The sequence below is a fragment of the Streptopelia decaocto genome (genome assembly GCF_964273445.1).
Source record: "Streptopelia decaocto genome assembly, chromosome: 1".
NCBI lineage: Eukaryota > Metazoa > Chordata > Aves > Columbiformes > Columbidae > Streptopelia > Streptopelia decaocto.
The window spans coordinates 40,937,937-40,955,271 of NC_138663.1; the positions used below are offsets into that span (position 1 = coordinate 40,937,937).

Genomic DNA, 17,335 nt, shown 5'->3' on the forward strand with positions numbered 1-17,335 from the left:
AGGTCTGAACTTCTGGATCCTTTGGGACCCTGTCATTGTGAATGCTTTTGCTCCCCCTTGCATGTGTCCCCATCCCTTCCAGTGTGTCCTGAACGTTTTGTTGGCCCCTGGAGAGATCTTGACAGTACTCCAGATTTAAACATGTGAAAAACGGGAAGGCACAAGCCGTTCCTTTGTACTGAGGGAAATCTGGCCAAGCTACCAGCGATGAGGCCATCCCCGAGGGAAGCTGGATGGCTGGCTCCTGAGCCCGGCTGGGGGCCCATGCCAAAGGGAGAGGAGCTGAGAGAAGTCATCACAAAGGGGGCATGGCATTGGAGCTGAGCCTGATATGAGGGGCAGCTGCAAAACTAAGGAAACTTACAGCATTCCTTTGAGCTGCTGCCTGTGGGGAACGTGTCCAGCTGCAGCACTGCAAGTCCCATAAGGTACAACATGTGCTTTCCTTCGATCGTATGCATGAGGTTGTGGAGAGAGTCCCGCGTGTGTCCCTTGCCACTTCCTCCTGCTTTCCCTGCCTTTTGTCATGGCTCAGCTTCCAGTGCCTTGCACGGCGACCTCGCTGTGGTCCATCCATGTGAACCACTCACAACAAATGCCAGAGGAAAGGTTACCTGGGGTTGTGGTGTGCTCCTGGTGGGGTTAGAGATAAGGGGACCTGTGTTTGTGTGGTCTGTGCTGTTGTTTTGTTCAGGACTTGGGGATTTGCAGGAATTGTTGATTTGCTGAGCCCTGTAAGAACAGCACCAGCACAGTCCTCAGTCAGTGAACATGTGGTGTAGAGGACAGCAACATGGCTCACTTGCCTCATCCCCATTACAAAGGGAAGGCTGAGTTCTTGTGGGAGCTGAGTGAGCAGAGGTACACAGACAGGATGCAGCATTTCTTGGTCAAGCAGGATTGTGTCTTGGAAGCTTGTCTTCGCTATGCTTATCAGTTTTTCTAATAAAAGCTGTTGCCTCTTCTTCCAAGCTTTGCCTTGCTTATAGCCTTAGACCATCATAGCTACAGTGCAGCGACCGCTACGTGGATAGAGAAGGTAGCATCTTTGTCTTATTTCTTTTTTTTTTATTCCAGGACATCTGCACAGGGGCAGAATTAAGGTAGTTTGGGTGTTTGGTTTGAGAACTGCAAATGTAATGCTGCATTTTACGAATTTCTAACATTTGAACTTCTTTTTTTTTTTAACCTTTAAATTTTTCTTTGAGAATAAAATGCTCTTCTGTGAAGAATATGTGCTTGTAACCTTAACTTCACTTAACAGAGGTTTATATTGCATGATGGGAACATCTTACCTTTTCAGTAATGTACTGGAGAGGCAAGGAAACCTTACAGAAAATCACTGCCTCTCTCCTGTGACCTTGGCTCACACGAATTCCCAAGGGGATGTTTGCTACTGAAGTGTTGAGGCGGGGGTGTGAGGAGCAACCTCCCACCTACAGACATCAGGAAGCAGTCAAGAGTAGGGAATTTACTTGGGTAAAGACAACTGAGTCTGATGGGATTTTCTGTGGACACATTGTTAGCACAACCTTGTCTAAGCACCTGATCTCTGACTCTCTTCCCAGCAGGACCTTGTGTTTTTTATCTCCTGCCATTTATGATGCCTGAGGTTTTAGAGAGGGTGTGCGGGTAAGCAAGCTTTCAGCTGGGATATCAAAGCTCCAAGGAGGAGAGAAGGCAGTGATCTCTGCCAAATGCATTAGTGAGGAACATTAAAGAAAACACCAGGTGGTGGGGTATAGAGAAATTGGATTATGTGCCCCTGGCCTTTAGTCCTGGCCACAGAGAATTCAGTGACTGCTCAGCCACAGGTTTTGTGTTGTCCTGGTTACTGTACATGCTTGCCAAATCCTGATGGTCAGTCTGAGCACTGGCCTTTAGAACATATTTCAGCTATTGGTAAGCCATTGGAGACTGGGAACAAAAATGAAAGGGCAAGAACACTTCAGACCAGAGTTCTTCCTCTCGTAAAATCGGCATACTTGTTTTTTGCGATTTGATGGAGTTGTACCATATTGTTTTTGCCAGGCTGTGCTCTGCTTGTCCCCTGCAAGAGACTCTCCTGGGTGACTGGCTCTGTTTCTCCCCCAACACAGACTGCTCTATGGACCTGCAGTGCCTCCCAGCTTCTGTGGCCACCTCCGTCCCTGCGAGCGAGGGGCTGGCCCCTTTGCCCTCTGATTCGGATGCAAAGGGCTTGCCTTCCTCGCTTCCTGCTGCCAGCCTCCTCCCATCTCCAGACTGTGTGCCCCTGCCAGTGCCTGAGAGTGTGGAGGACTTCACAGATGGGGACATCATTGATGAAGAACTGGACTCCCTCCTGGACTCCCTTGCCGAAGGGTCACCATACCCTCTAGTAAGAGTGGGCGCTGCATAGGTCCCCTGCTTCTTGTTCCAAATACGTCCTTGGAGCAAGTGGATATGTGTGCTGCCTCTCTCTCTCTTTCTGTCACTCCTTCCTCCTAGCTCTTCTTCTGGCAAAACTCATTCATTCCATCCTTTATTTTTGCAACTGGCTTGTGAGTATCTAAAGAGCCCACCTCCAAGCCTGCTTTGCAGTGTGCCACTTCATGGGGCTGCCCCTCAAAAGTACCCAAGATAGCCTTCCCCCGCCATCACCTTCCCCCGGCCTCTGCTGTCCATGGAGTTGAAGCAGACGTGAGGGTAGAAATGCGTGTGCTGAGGCAGGAATGATGGATGTATTTTATATAGTGGGCATGCTCTAATCGTCTTGTATTTTGTGCAGGCTGCATTCAGCCTAACCTCTTTGAACAGGTCTGGGAGCTGTAGAGACAACCTTATGTTGGATTTTAGTTGCCAGTGTTGCTGATGCTATGCGAGCCAACTTGGGTCTGGAAGCAATCTAATCATACTCATGCAGGACCCCTCTCGAGCCAAAATGCTCTGATGAGATGTGCCGTGAGTAATGGTCGTTACCCTGACCTCGGCACTGTGTGTACTCAGCTGTTTCTTGACCTGAGCAGGTTTAAGTGCCCAGTTGAGGGCCCTTCCTTGCAGACTGATGAGCTCAGGTAGCCCAACACTTCCTTGGGGACCTCAGTCCAGACTGCGTGCGGTGTAGATAGACTGGAAGGTCTGTGGGAAGTCTGCAAGCAGATGGAGCTGCTGGGTATCATTTTGCTTCAGATAATACAGCATGCGCTTGAGTGGGAGCCGGTTGCTCTCTGTGTTCACTCATTCTCTGCTCGTCATTCCTAATGTGCTGTTTATCCTCCCCCTTCCCGATTCCCCAAAGTCTCTGGTCCAGGGCACCATTCCTACGAACCTGCCGACAGAGATGCCCCAGCTGATCCCTGTGTTTCCGGGGGGAACTCCACTGCTGCCCCCAGTTGTGACAGCCAGCATCCCCGTGTCCACCCCGCTTCCACCTGCCTCCTTCGGCCTGGTGATGGATCCCACCAAGCAGCTCTCCTCCTCCTCTGTCCTGGATGCCTTTGAGGCCCCGCCAGGAGGAAGTGGCAGCTCCACCTTAGATTCGCTGGATTCCCTGGATCTGCTCCCTTACACAGACTCACGGCTCGATGCCCTGGACTCCTTTGGGACAAGCAGAGGGTCACTGGATGCCTTGGATTCGTTTGCCATTGGTAGGCATGGGGCAGCTGGGATTTTCTACTGCTTTACCTCGGAATACATGCCAAAATTATCTCCTTCAGTGCTGAGGACATCTGTTGTAGAGCTCTGTTTGCCGACACTGCAGGAGTATATATGTAGAAGAGGGCAGGGAGTTGTCTTGAACACAGCAACCGAATATGTCTGGCTCAGGAGTAATGAGAAAGGCTATAGGTGTATTATCTCCGATAACCGGTATGTGCATGGTATGAAATCTCAAGAGGAGAAAGGAACACAAAGGTGTATAATGATGAGTGATGAGATTTAAACCTGGCTTGGTGTCCAGGACACCTCCCTTGGCACAGTTTGCTAGACTATAATATAATTCCTCTGCCCTCCCCAATGAATCTGATGTTTTGGACCTAAGGAGCAAAATCCTGATTATTGTTTTAGATTATACAGGACCTTGTTGTGATGGACAACGTGGTAGAGGCCAAGGTGGGTCTCTCCCATCTCTAAATTCAGGGCAGTGAGCATCCTGTTGCATGGAGCACTGCACTCTCATGTCACACGGAGCAAAGCTGTGGGGGATGGTGGCCCAAGAGTAAGTCCCCTCCTGTCCCAGGAACGAAGGCAGGCTTCTTGGCTAACTTGTCCCCAGTATTACACTGTGTTGGCAGCAAAAGTATTTTGAGAAGAGCAGGGCTTGGCCACCTTGGGAATGCCAGCACTCAGCAGCATAGAGTTGGGTTCAGGAGGGTGCGGGGGACAAAAAGGCGTTTCCTGAAGTTTTTCCAAGACTTAGACAGGTGGTCTGTGGAAAAAGTATTAAAATGTTATGAAATAAATAAAGCAAGTAGGTTTGTACTGCATCTGAAAGTGAAATGATTGTTTTTGTTTTGTGGGGCTCTTTTCCCCTTCTTCTGCCCAGAAGAAACTAGCCCTCAGAAACTGCGGCACCCACCTGGCAGCCAAAAAACATCCCCCGTGGTGAGTGAGCCGCTCCCCCGTGCTGATGTCCCAAGGTGCTCTGGAGCCAAGGTAATAGTGACTTGGGTGATGTAGGTAATTTGGGCCCTTCTTCTTAACCTGCCCCGGTGGGTGTTGCCTCCCTTGTTGTGGGATATTTGGAAATTAAGATTTCCCCAGAGTCAGTAGGGATACGTTTGTTCCATGTTCATTTTTATCTGCAACTCTGCATATTACCACGGTAAACATGGTGTGATGTGGGTTGTAGGGACAGCAGGGGATCATGGAGGCCATTGTCCCACTGTATCTGGCAGCCACATAACACTAAAGGGTGGGGCAGAGTAAGCCAACTTTGTCTTTTGACTACTAAGGTTCTTTGCTCCTCTCTGGCCCTGTCAAGAGGCTTTTCCAGATACACTGTTCTGCCCCTGTCCCATGTCTCCAGTCTTGGAGAAAAGGGGGAGGGTTATGAACAAGAATTATTCTTAAGCTTCTGTCACCTGCTATTTCTGTTAACATCCATGTGAAACTAAGTCTCAGTCCTCAAATTAATCTGCTCCCTGAAGACTAAGTGCAGTGGTTTGGTTTTTTTCCCAGGTTGGGATGGGGTTGATTTGAGACTTTTCTAATATGATGTTGGTTTTGATGGAAGGAATGGGAAGGAGTGAGGAGGTATTTTGTTCTGTGACTCATGATAGAAAACTGAGCTCCCTTACCATGAGAGAAAGGGGCCTATCTTTGAAGTGAATATACCACACTGTGTGTTATTTTTTAAAAAGTTGCATGCTGCTCTTTTGGAAATGTCATCTCAGATGTGAACATTTTTATGAGAGAGAAAACGAGAAGGGTTTTTGAGAGACTGGAATGGGGCAGGGGGTTAGAGAGGCTTCTTACCCATGTGGTTGCAGAGCTGAAAAGAGAGGTACGTATGTTTTCACTTAGGTCAGCCTTGGTGGAGTGAGTCACCCAGCTGTGCCCAAGGTCACTGAGCACTTGCTGTCCCAGCCAGAACCAGTAATGCCCAACACAGCCCTGCTGGTGAAGAACCCCCTGGCATCTACTCACGTCTTCAAACAAGCCTGTCATATCTGCTACCCCAAAACAGGTGACACATTTGTTTTGCCACCCAGTGCACTGGCCCAGGCTGGGATTTGCCTTTCCCCAGGCTGATGGGGTTCTTCTCTCCTGCAGGGCCCAAGGCTGGTGATTACACCTATCGGGAAGGCTTGGAGCACAAGTGCAAGCGGGACATCCTGCTGGGCAGGCTGAAGAACTCGGAAGACAAGACCTGGAAGAGGATCCGTCCTCGCCCAACCAAAACCAACTTTGTGGGATCCTATTACTTGTGCAAAGGTGATCTGGAGTGGGTAGGGCTGTTAGTGCCTGGGAAGGGGCTGTTCGATGTGTGCTGGGGAGGCTGTGGGGAGATGTCCAGTTGGTATTGCCTGCTTTCTTTGGGGTCTTCCTGTCTGACCAGTAGGCCTGGTACAATGAAAGGCAGTGACCTCTCATGCTGTGGAGAGCAGGCAGCTTCTAAAGTGGTGGAGCAGGAGAAGAGTTGCAAAGGCAGGAGGGTTGCTGGGCACAGCCAAAGGCTCACACCTGCCCTGTTGTCACGGGCTTTGCTGAGACCCTGCCTCCTGTACATGTGCCTGCATTAGTCCCACTCCACCCAGCAGCCCCACAGCAGGGCTGTGGTTCTGCCGTGGGAAAAGCTCTCTCTGCCTGCCCGTTTGCTCCAGCCCATCCCTCTGTACCTGCAGGCAACATGACCAGACTGGTCCCCGAGACAGCATTGTGACAAAGAACCCAATGAGGTGGGGGCTTGCAAGAGCCAAGATGACAGCGCTACTTAGTGTCGGACTACTAGGAGAACTTAATCTGCATTGGCTCTAAAAGGGGTTGGTTAAATTGTGGTCTGTCCCTGGCCAGGCACTGAATTAAAGCAGGCCTCCATTTTGAGAGAGTTTCCACAACAGATGGCATTACTTGAGATTGTCACCATTCAGTAGTTTGTATTAACTTTCCTGAATATCTTGGTGTAGACAAACTTGGGGGGAGATGTCTTTTCTTTTTTCTTGAAGTCTCTGTTTTCTTGCTTTCAGCTCCTCGTGAGGTGTGGGCAGTGGGAGAGACAAGAGAGAGTTTAGTTTCTGACTGGGCCGCCCTCCCTGTGTGGTGGTGTGTGCTGTTCGTTGCTTTGTAGATATGCTTAACAAGCAGGACTGTAAGTACGGGGATAACTGCACCTTCGCGTACCACCAGGAAGAGATCGACGTGTGGACGGAGGAGAGGAAGGGGACCCTCAACCGTGACCTCCTCTTTGACCCGTTAGGTGGGATCAAGCAGAGCAACCTCACCATTGCCAAGCTCCTCAAGGAACATCAGGGGATCTTCACCTTCCTTTGTGAGGTACAGAGCTGGTGGGAGGGAGCAGGCACCCTTTGTCATCTCCTCAGTAGGTATCTGGACCATTGATATGTGCCAGCCAGTGCCCTGCTCCCAGAAGGGCAGTGAGCAGTGGATACAGCTGTGCAGGAGAAAGGAGGGGTAATTTTCCTCCTTAGCCCTCCAGCTGAATCAGTAATTTCATGGGACCACCTTTCTCTTCCTCTGTCTTGAGATGTTTCTTTGGATTGTAATTTAGCCCCAGCTACTTTTGAAAGCAGAAGCCTGTAATGCAAGAAATTCTCACTTGATGTCTGTGCCAAGCCACTAAGTCGGTCAGTTAAGGATTGGCTCATACCATCTTGATGGTCTGCAGCAGAGAGTTCCCTATGCTGGCAGTGATACATGTAAAGGGACATGTTCTTTGCTGTGAACTGGCTGTTCTTTTATTTTTTCCCCATCCTTTCCCCCTTGTTGTTGCTCTGTTGGCTAAGTGGGAAAGAATATGTGGCTCTGACCAATATTTTTCCAACCACAATGGAAAATGCTGTTGAGAATGAGCCAAAAAATGTTGTCCGGAAGCTTTTCCAAAAATTTGCTTGCTTTATTTTGAAGTCACACCACAAAGCTTTCACCAGGCTTCTTCTAACTTTGAACATTAGAATAGGCTGGCTCTGGTTCTTTTTCCCCTTCCAAGTGAAGCAGCTCTGGTTCGCTTCTCTCTAAGGTTTTCCCAGCATGCTAATTCTTCTCTTCTCAGATTTGCTTTGACAGCAAACCCCGGATTATCAGCAAAGGGACCAAGGACACACCATCTGTCTGCTCCAATCTTTCTGCCAAACACAGTTTCCATGACAACAAGTGAGTGAACATTTTTTGTGCTGATGGGAGCAATTTCTCACAAGTCCAGTTAACTCCAGGGCCTGGTCTCTTTCTTTCTTTTGTCCTCATGGGTTCCAGTCATAGGGCTGTTCAAAGCACGATAAATAGCACTGTGTGCTCTGCTCTACACGCTTGCTCCTGGTGCTGAAGGATTTCAGGCATGAGCAAAGCCCTTTGGAGTCACATTAAGTTTTCCATTGGCTTAATTTGCCTTTCAGTTTGGCCTTTACATAAGGGTCAAACCAAAGATCCTCTAGCTCAGGATCCTGCCTCTGGCTGGCTGGCAGTGAATGCTGAGGAAAACAAGTATAAGAAACATGTCTAGTACACAGTAATACAACCCCTCTGGTTCCAGGCAACCTGAGACTTGGGGATTTGCTGAGCCAGAGGAGTTGGTACCTTTGCTGCATATTTTGAAATGTGTCTGATCTCTGAACCTGAGTAGGGCATCACTCATGGGCTGAGGAAAATGAAGATGCCTACCTAGGGGTGATACAGAGTGGGAGGGCAGGGGTTTGGTTTTCCCAGTAAGTTCAGCTCTCCCAGAGTCAATTTTCGGTGTCCTTTGCCTGCCCAGTCAAATGGGGTTGAAGATTTGGTCCTCTGGTGCTTCATATTTCTCTGGCCTGGCTGCAGGTGTCTGGTCCATATCGTGCGTTCCACCTCCCTGAAATACTCTAAGATCCGCCAGTTCCAGGAACACTTCCAGTTTGATGTGTGCCGACATGAGGTGCGTTATGGCTGCCTGCGTGAGGACAGCTGCCACTTTGCTCATAGTTTCATCGAGCTCAAGGTCTGGCTGCTGCAGCAATATTCAGGTGGGTGTGACTTGGTGCAGGCCTGGTCATATGTATACTGGTTTCCTCCAGTGTGTGCTCTGGGCCAGTTGAGTTGGGAAGAGTGTGATTGGAGACCCCACCTGGACAGGGTCCAGAGGAGGGCCACCAAGATGAGTAGAGGAATGGAACACCTCTGCTATGATGACAGGCTGAGAGAGTTGGTGGTGTTCAGCCTGGAGAAGGCTCAAGAGAGACTTTATTGTGGCCTTTCAGTACTTAAAAGGGGCCTGTAAGAAAGATGGGGACAGACTTTTTAGCAGGACCTGTTACAAGAGTACAAGGAGTAGCAGTTTTAAACTAAAGGAGGGGAGATTCAGGCTGGACATGAGGAAGAAATTTTTTACAATGAGGGTGGTGAAACACTGGCACAGGTTACCCAGAGGTGGTAGATGCCCCATCCCTGGGGACATTCAAGGCCAGGCTGGATGGGGCTCTGAGCAACCTGATCTAGTTGAATGTGTCCTGCTCATTGCAGGGGTTGGACTAGATGACCTTTGAAGATCCCTTCCAGCCCAGACTGTTCTAGGATTCTATGATTTGGCAGTACTGAGAAGTTGTCACCCACTTGTGCGTACACTTACTGTGTCTCCTCAGTGACACGGGGCCAAGGTGGTTCTGTGAGATGATCTGGCCCTTGTTCCTTTACAAGTGCTACTGTAACTTGCAGACCAGGAAGCCTTTCCCTTGGGACCAGTGGCCTAAGTTGAAATGATGATTAGGTAGGGCTGAACCCCCAGAGGTGTTATGGTGCTTAAACCCTGTGCAAGACCCTAAGTAGCAGTTGGGCCCCTGAGTGAGCATCTGGTGCAGTGAGAATGGCAGCATGTGCAGGTGACAAAGCAGTTACATAAAGCAAGACTCTACATCTCCAGTTTCTCTGAACAAATTCACCAACAGTGGGAAACAACGAGATACTTAGTGTTTCCCAAAAAGGCTTTCATGGAATCATTTTGGTTGAAAAAGACCTTTAAGATCATGAAGTCCAACCATTAACCTGGCACTATCAAGTCCACCTGTAAACCATGTCTCTAAGCACCTTGTTTACGCATCTTTTAAACATCTCCGGGGATGGTGACTCAACCACTTCCCTGGGCAGCCTTTTCCAATGCCTTAGAACCCTTTCTGGGAAGGAATTTTTCCTAATATCCAGTCTAAATCCCTGGCACAACTTGAGGCCATTTCCTCTCATCCTGTTGACAAGACATACCTCTGAATAGGCTATTGCAGAAATTATATTCAAGTCACTCATATAATGACACTGTCACATCTGGCACTTCCAACCTTCTCTGTCTCTGACATGCTGGATGGTTTCTCTTGCTGCTCTCCTATGAACTAAATAGATGCTGATCCACCCACAATGCTGCCTACATCTTTTTCACCCTGGCGTCTTGTTCAGTGCAGGACCTAGTCTAGAAATGGGAGTACTTCCAAGAGGAAACATATTAAGGATGTTTCTCACTATTCTTTGGTGTAATTGGGGGCAACTTCTTTAATTTCTTGTTCAACCCCTGTCACTGTTGTTCAGTGCAGTCCTTGGCCTTGGCTTGGCCCATAAGGGACAGTGATGAACAAGTAGCATGCAGCGGCAAATGCTGGGTTTTTATTCTTCCCATTTGGCCCCATTTACTTGTGGCCACAGGAAATTAAAAAGTTACAACACCAGAGTTTCTAGAAGAGCATGTTGCCTGTGGACCATAGGCCACCATTGCTGCCCAACATGCTTACGATACTGCCTTGTAGTACTCTGGACACTCTTCAAGCACCTTGCTCTTTTCCCCACCCCATGGTTATTTTGTGTTGGTTGGTTGGTTTGGCTTCGGGTATTTTTGTGTGTGTTTTGGGTTTTTTTTGTTTTGTTTTAGAAAAAGTTTATTTGCTCCTTCCTTCCCTTTTCATCCTCTTCAGCCTGTAGAATAAATAATTAGATTAATTTTTGCTTCTTGCTTTCTTTACTTGAAGAAGTGATTTCTAAAAAGGAAGCTGAGGAGATGAAACGAGCCATGAGTTTACCTGCAGAGGTGGTCAGTAAGACCTGTGCTTATTCCCATCTTTTCCATCAGTAGGAAAGCTATAATTTTTTTTTTTTTTTTTCAGTGGGGCTGTATATATGAGCCTGCTTTCCTTATAAGTTTGCCTTCCCAGCGTGGTAGTTTACCTCTTTTAAGTGTAACCCTCATTATGGAAACAGAGCTGAAAGGAAGTTTGCACCATTCCCTGGGAATGCTTTAGCTTTGAAGCAGAGACTCTGGGCACCATTTGCTCTGCAAGAATAGGAAAAGGGCATCATTCATAGCAGCTTGCATTTGAAAACAGTGGGCTGTTGTGTTTCACAGCCATTTGAGCTTTTACAGAGCTTGTGGTTTTGTTCATGGCGATAAATGATTGTATTAGTGGACTAAAGGCTCCCAAGATCTGAAAATGTGGACAGGCAGGACTGTTTCTTGTTCTCTGTGGCTTTTCACAGACATATCTTGCTATCTTCTGCATCAGTGGAAATCACAGTGTCTTTGTTCTCACTAATAATGTCGCAAAAGATGCTGAAATGTTATAAGTAATCAACACATGCGCCTTGTGGTTCCCAGATCATCTTTTTGGGACAGTTCATACTTTGAAGAACTGGTATGTTGGAAAACATCCTTTCACATTTCTAGACTCTATTGTTGAGTTATTCCAGATTTCCGCGTCTGGGAGAGCGCAATCACTTGCAAAGGCCTTCATCTGAAATTCAGTGTTCTGACAAGAAATGTGTGTGCTTCTCCTGTTGGTTCTGCACCCTGGTTCTGCAGAATAGAGAAGATGGGAGCTGCTTTAGCCGTTTCTCTACCAGGTCCAGTGTAGCACTTTAACTTTTTGCTGGTTTTCCCAGCTTTGTTGTTTTTATCCCCGAAGTACAGATCAGCTTGTGTCCAGCCCTGGAATACTTGGACATGGAAGAGGCAGTTGCATTTTTTCTAACTCTACACAGTTTCTCCTGGGATTAATGGTTACAAAGGAGAAAATCCACAGACAGCTCTGATCTGGGAGTAGTACCAGCTATGCAGCAGCTGCCATTTGGAGGCCTGAGCCAGTGTTCTTGAAGAACGGTAAAGTTCCTTGAATGTTTTTTATCTTATCCAAGCCCTGTATAAACAGCAGTATGGTTGCCTGGCAGGGACCTGGACAGCTGAAATCACAGGTGGGAAAACTGAGGTCAGGAATGCTATGGCTTACCTAAGTTACACACCGCCTAAGCTGAGATGAAGACTTGTGTTTTCTCGCCCTTAAGTTCTGGAACATGCTGGCTCCCAGATCAAAGATCATGTCCTTGTGGTGGGCTTGGGGAACTTCAATAATAAAAGCTGTAGGCAAAAGCGAAGCAAGCAATTTTGCAACCTGTCAGTGCTGGGGGTGCTGCATCAAGGCCATCCCCAGCACCCCACTTGTCAGCTGACCATTTGAAGAACTCCCTTCAGTTTGTTTTGGCAGCTATCTCATTCTTCATAGCACTTAAATAACATGGCCTTTTTGTAACAGTCTTCACACTGACCAGGCAGTTCCTGCTCTTGCATACTTCTCTCTTGCTGTTTAGTGCTTTGAGAATCATAGCGCACATCTAACTGGTTGGTGCTGGCAGGAGCTGTTCTCTCACCACTTGAGTTGCTCTGGAGCTAATTCCTCAGATAAGGTCTGACCAACCCTTTTTCTTGTCTGATGTTGTATTTCTGACTCCTGAAACCTTGCAGATCTTTCCTTGCTGGTTACATACTTGCAGTTGTCCCTTGGTTGGTTTTGCACTGTTGGTCTCTCCATACTACCTTGGTTGCACTTGGTGTTTGTCTTCAATTTCATCTTTCCTCTTTACCTATTGATTGATGAGCACCCTCCACAACATGAAGTGTGTAACAGGCTAATTAATCCCAAAAGGGATTATTAGGTAAGACTTCTGGGATCTTGGAGATGCTAGATGTCTCAGTGGGATATCTGTGATCTTCCAAACTAGTGGCAAAAATTCCAATATACAGTAGATTGACAGTAACAAAGCATTGTCTTCAGGGTAGGGCAGGATCTGTTGGTCTGGTGTGGTGGGAGAGCCTTGGTCAAGGTCTTGATCCCTAGTCAAGAATCAGCATCTTGGAGGCAGCGTCTGAGTCCTTTGTACAGCGTCCTGAGCAAAAGGCTGGGTCTGAATGAACCCAGGAGACCAAACTCTTTCCCTTTCATCTGGCTTGTATGGGAGTGCTGGAGAGAGGAACTTCCCTAGCCTGTGCTTGAACACTTTCTGTGGTGGTGTCAGGTCCCCTCGCAACCTGACATTACCAGTGGCAGCCATGAGCCACACAGGGGTTCTGAAGCCCAAACACAGAAGTCCTGCAACCCTTCCCTCCCTCTTCTGTTGGCCAAGGCCCAGTAGCTCAGTCCTGTCTCCTTTTGTTCCCAGGAATGACCCACGAAGATATTGTGCAGGAGTCTAAGAAGTACTGGCAGCAGATGGAGGCACATGCCAGCAAAACAACCAACAGCATGGTAAGTCAGGTGCAGCTAGGCCTTGCAGCCTGGTTTTGCTCCCAGCTGTTCTAGCACTTTTTCTCTCTTTCCGCCCACTGCTGTGCCTGACAGGTCCCAGACAGACCAGGCTAGGCATGGAGGAGGAAGACAGCTGAGAGCTTTCCTCTTTGTGGTGCCAGGGTTGAGCTTTGCATGTTGTTTTCCACCGTTTTATCTGCTTTGTTCAGTGGTGGGGTAAAGCCTTCAGAGCAGGGAGGGAAACATCCAGAGAATGGTGCTTCCTGCGGAACCTTGGCACCTTACTAGTGAAATCGGGAGACTTCGGGGACCATGGCCACACAGAGTGGAGACCAAAGGTGTCCTGCTGCCCTTTAGCGGCCAAGGGATGATACGGCAGTTTGAAGGACTGTAAGCAGTGACCCACAGCATGGGTCTAAACGTAGGAGTGGGTGGAGCTTGCAGCTCAGGTACTGTTTGGGCTGGGCAGAGATCTCAGTGGTGCTTTGCCAGGAGGAGGCAGCTGTGAGCTTTGCCTCTTTTTGTCCCACCAGTCTCTCAGTGTGGGAGAAGGTGTCTCTGGCTGCACTCTCCAGCAGCGCCAAGAGCTTTCTCTGGAGAGGTGTGTTATAAGCAAAGGGCACCTTTTTGTTTGCTTTCTTCCAGCCTGTTGGCTACGGGTAGCACTGCCTTATCCTTTTTTTTTCCCCCAAGGGGGTGTTCTGTAGCATAGGAGCAGAGCCCACCCAGTGAGGACGATTCCCAGACCAGCCCTGAGGGTGAACTAAAGCAGTTTTGCCATTGGAACAGGGATTTCTTTGTTATTTAATTACTTTCAGAAGATACGACTGATGAGATGAGAAACCTCATGACTCCTAGTAAGCTCTCAGGTGTAGGAGCAATTCTCTCCCCTGCAAAATGGTGGGGAAAGTGTTGTGGATCCTTTTTGTTCCCACTTGACAGCTTTCTTGCCCCTCATGGGGCCTGAGCTTGCCACCCCTTGGCCTGTGCCTCACTGGCAGAGCCAGGGTGCTTCACCTTTGGGACCTCTCATCCAGGAGTCCCTCTGCAGAGACCAGCATGGAGTGCAGCCTGTGAGAACCCTACAGAACAGGCGTTTTATAGGAAAGGGATCTGAGTCACTCATGTGGTGTGTATTAGCTTTTTTTTGGAGAGGTTACAGGCCAGCAGAAGTGTTTGAAAGGCTGTCAGTCACTGATGCCAGGGAAGAGCAGGTTTGATGGGCATGAGTTTAGCCCAACAGGAAGGATGCAGGTGACTACACTGATGCTTGCAATGAGCTTTGTGTCCATCTGTGTACTGGTTATGCTGCATGAGATGGAGTCATCTTTGATGACATGCTCAGCAACATCCCTGTGCAGCCCGTTCTGCTCTTGTGGTCTGAAATGGTTGGGGGAGAGGAATGAGAAGCAGCAGTCCGGAGCAACCAAGGTCTCTAGTTCCCAAAGCTAAGGAATATGTTCTAGCTTCTCAGGAAGCTGAGAGGACAAGTTTCTACAGCCTGTATTATAAGAAAAGTGAGCCTGGATGATGTGAATGGTCCCTGCAGACAGATCTGGCCATCATCTCTTTCTGCCTGGTGTGGGAATGGAGGCAGCTGCCTGCATCTCCACAGTGGAGGAAACTAAGTCAACTTGCAGCAGTTTGTGACAGTAGCTGGATATATATCAGCAATTCCTGGCCCATGGAGAATGAAGGCTGGTGACTGGTCCTGTCCTGCCTGTTGTGGATCTGCCTGCATTTTTCAGAACGCTCTGTCTTGCTGTTCTCTATGCATAATTTGGGGATAAAAAAAGATAGATGGACAGCTGTTTTCCTGTAAGCCTTTCATCTTCAAATTCACCTTTGTCTGGAGGTGCTGCTGTTGGAAGAACAAGTTGTTCAGCATGCATGTCCTCTGAAGCATGTGAGATCTGGATGCTGAGTGAGGGTTTTGTTTCTGGCTGTTGGGGCTTGCAGGGGCCAGAGAATTAGGAAAAGAAATGCCAGCGCCTGCTACATCAGCTGTCAGGGGATGGGCAGAGTGCTACAGCTTCTGGGCCCTGTGGGCAGTGCTAGGACTGATGGCCAATGGCAAAATGTGGTCGTGCCCCACAAATGCCTGTCACAGAGCTGGCTTGCACCCTCCACCTTTGCAGAACATCAGTTTGTGCGGAAGTGAAGCAGCAGCCTTGTTGGTACAGTCAGGAAACGCCGGCCGGAGGCATCATCAGTTGTCTGTAGGGCTTGGCAGCCTGGCTCTGTGCAGGGAAACAGAGTCAAGTCAGTCAAACGCGTGTGTTTGCAATAGCAAACTGTGGCTTTGACATCAGCACGTACTCAGCCAGGGGACTGTGCTCTGGGATGAGACACTGGCTTGCTGCCAAAGACCCCAGGGGCAGGACTAATGTATCTGTTGAGAGATGTTTACTTTTACCATTATTTTCTCCCGTCCAAGCAGGCTAATGTGACTCAGAGTTTTCTCAGCGTCCTTCCAGCTTTCGAAGTCGGGTGCCTGGCAAAGACAGCTTCCCAGGAGTGCTGTCAAAGCAGACCCCTCCTTCCCACCATCCTGTGTGATGCACACTCACCCCGGTGCCCTCTGGTCTGTGGATGCAAAGTCACACCCAGGGATTTTGCTAAAGTTTTGTCATAGCTGCCAGCTGGACTCAGTGGCTGGGGTTATCCAGTTGTGGAGAAAAGAGGCAAGCAGCATGTAGGGACCCTGCAGCTGTGGTGAGGCAGGTCAGGAGACTTAGCAACAGGTGGAAGATGAAGATAAACCACTTGCTAAATGCTTGCCAGAGATCTTGCTCTTGCCCCCACAAATTTGACCCTGTAGAGGCTGCTGGAGGAGTAAATCCAGTGGCTGCAGATGGAAGAGGCAGTCAGCAGGAGGGACTGTTGTAGGTAGCTGGATGTTCTTGACTTCCATCATATCCCTGGGAAATGAGGGGTTTTACCCTCCGTTTTTCTGGTTTTTTATGGCTATTCTGTTTTACCTCACTAGCCAGCTGCAGGACCCCCATAAAAACTGACCTCAGAATTGGCAATTTAAGCACAGAGAGGAAAGTCTCTAATAAGGAGTACTTGCATCTAAGTACAGCTCACTGTTCAGTGGCTGAGTAACCTGGGCTCTTCCTATAGTCCCCTGAGGCATGTGGCTCCTCCAGGGAGCATTTCATTATTGCTGAGAGAGATTCCTGAAGTTCTGAGTCACAAGTGGCCATGCTGGGGCTATTGCTTTCTGCAAAGCCTGAAGTGAAGAGCTGTAGTGCCAAAGACTCTTATTTACTTGGTTGCCATGGTGCGTAGTTAGCACTATATTGTCTGGCTTCATAGCAAGGGGTGGTGCCACAGCCCGAGGCACTTTTGCCTGGCTTCCTCTGCTAGAGCCTCATGTGATATTAATTTCCACACTGTTGGTTATCAGCAGCCTGCCAGGTATGTGTCTTGCCTTTACAAATACAGTCATGTCACAGCAACAGCAGCAGCTTTGATTTTTCACTTGGCTCGTAATCCCCTGGGAGAAGACATGCCTTTTGGATTGACCAGCAGTTTACGTGACTCTGGCGAAGAAATGCACGGGGCTTCTTTTGGTTAAGAATTTGTGGCAAAAGGAGCCCAGATCACCAGAATTACCCAAGAAACATTTTCTTTATCTCTGATCTCTAGTGCCTTCTGGAGTCACTCAGTTTTTATTTTTGCTGGATCAGTAGATTTGAGCCAAGCTTTCCTGGCTGTGCTGGGAGATCTGTCACCTGGAGGATTATATGGCAGATAACACGGGGCTGATAAAAGGAAATATGCCAGCAGTGACATTTTGTTAACTTAGCCCTATAGGTTTGGGGCATAATTTCCTTTGGAGACCAAGTGGATATTAAAACTACTGTTCAAAAGCCACACATCTGAGAGATTGACACCTTACTGCCTTCTGTGATATCCCACGTCCCAACCCTGCGCATCCTGTAGGACGTGTTCTTGGCAGTCACCATCACTGGTGAAAGCTGACAGATGAATGAGCCACGTGCCAGATGCCACCAGAAAGGCCGTCTTACAAGCAAGTAGGCCAGAATCACCGCTGCTTTTCAAGAGAGGCAATGGTTCTCTGGAAGGATCCTTTTGTTGGGACATCCAGAGCAGTGATGGCCTCTTGTAGCCAGCGCTGCCAAAGGTCAGCTCTCCAACCAGCTTTTCACAGC

At 48.5% G+C, this 17,335-nt stretch overlaps 1 protein-coding gene across 4 annotated transcripts in view; it reads left to right on the forward strand.

Moving 5' to 3' along the window:
* The window catches only part of ZC3H7B (zinc finger CCCH-type containing 7B), a 49,461-nt gene that overhangs the window by 20,112 nt on the left and 12,014 nt on the right, over window positions 1–17,335 (forward strand). For 3 of the 4 annotated variants that reach the window (XM_082076290.1, XM_082076293.1, XM_082076291.1), the window contains exons 9-17: window positions 2,100–2,359; window positions 3,260–3,608; window positions 4,505–4,614; window positions 5,485–5,647; window positions 5,734–5,895; window positions 6,749–6,954; window positions 7,691–7,791; window positions 8,449–8,630; window positions 13,069–13,154. In XM_082076290.1, coding sequence (XP_081932416.1) covers window positions 2,100–2,359; window positions 3,260–3,608; window positions 4,505–4,614; window positions 5,485–5,647; window positions 5,734–5,895; window positions 6,749–6,954; window positions 7,691–7,791; window positions 8,449–8,630; window positions 13,069–13,154 — 1,619 coding nt within the window. The remainder of the gene's footprint in view (window positions 1–2,099; window positions 2,360–3,259; window positions 3,609–4,504; window positions 4,615–5,484; window positions 5,648–5,733; window positions 5,896–6,748; window positions 6,955–7,690; window positions 7,792–8,448; window positions 8,631–13,068; window positions 13,155–17,335) is intronic. The other variant, XM_082076292.1, reaches the window with a different exon arrangement.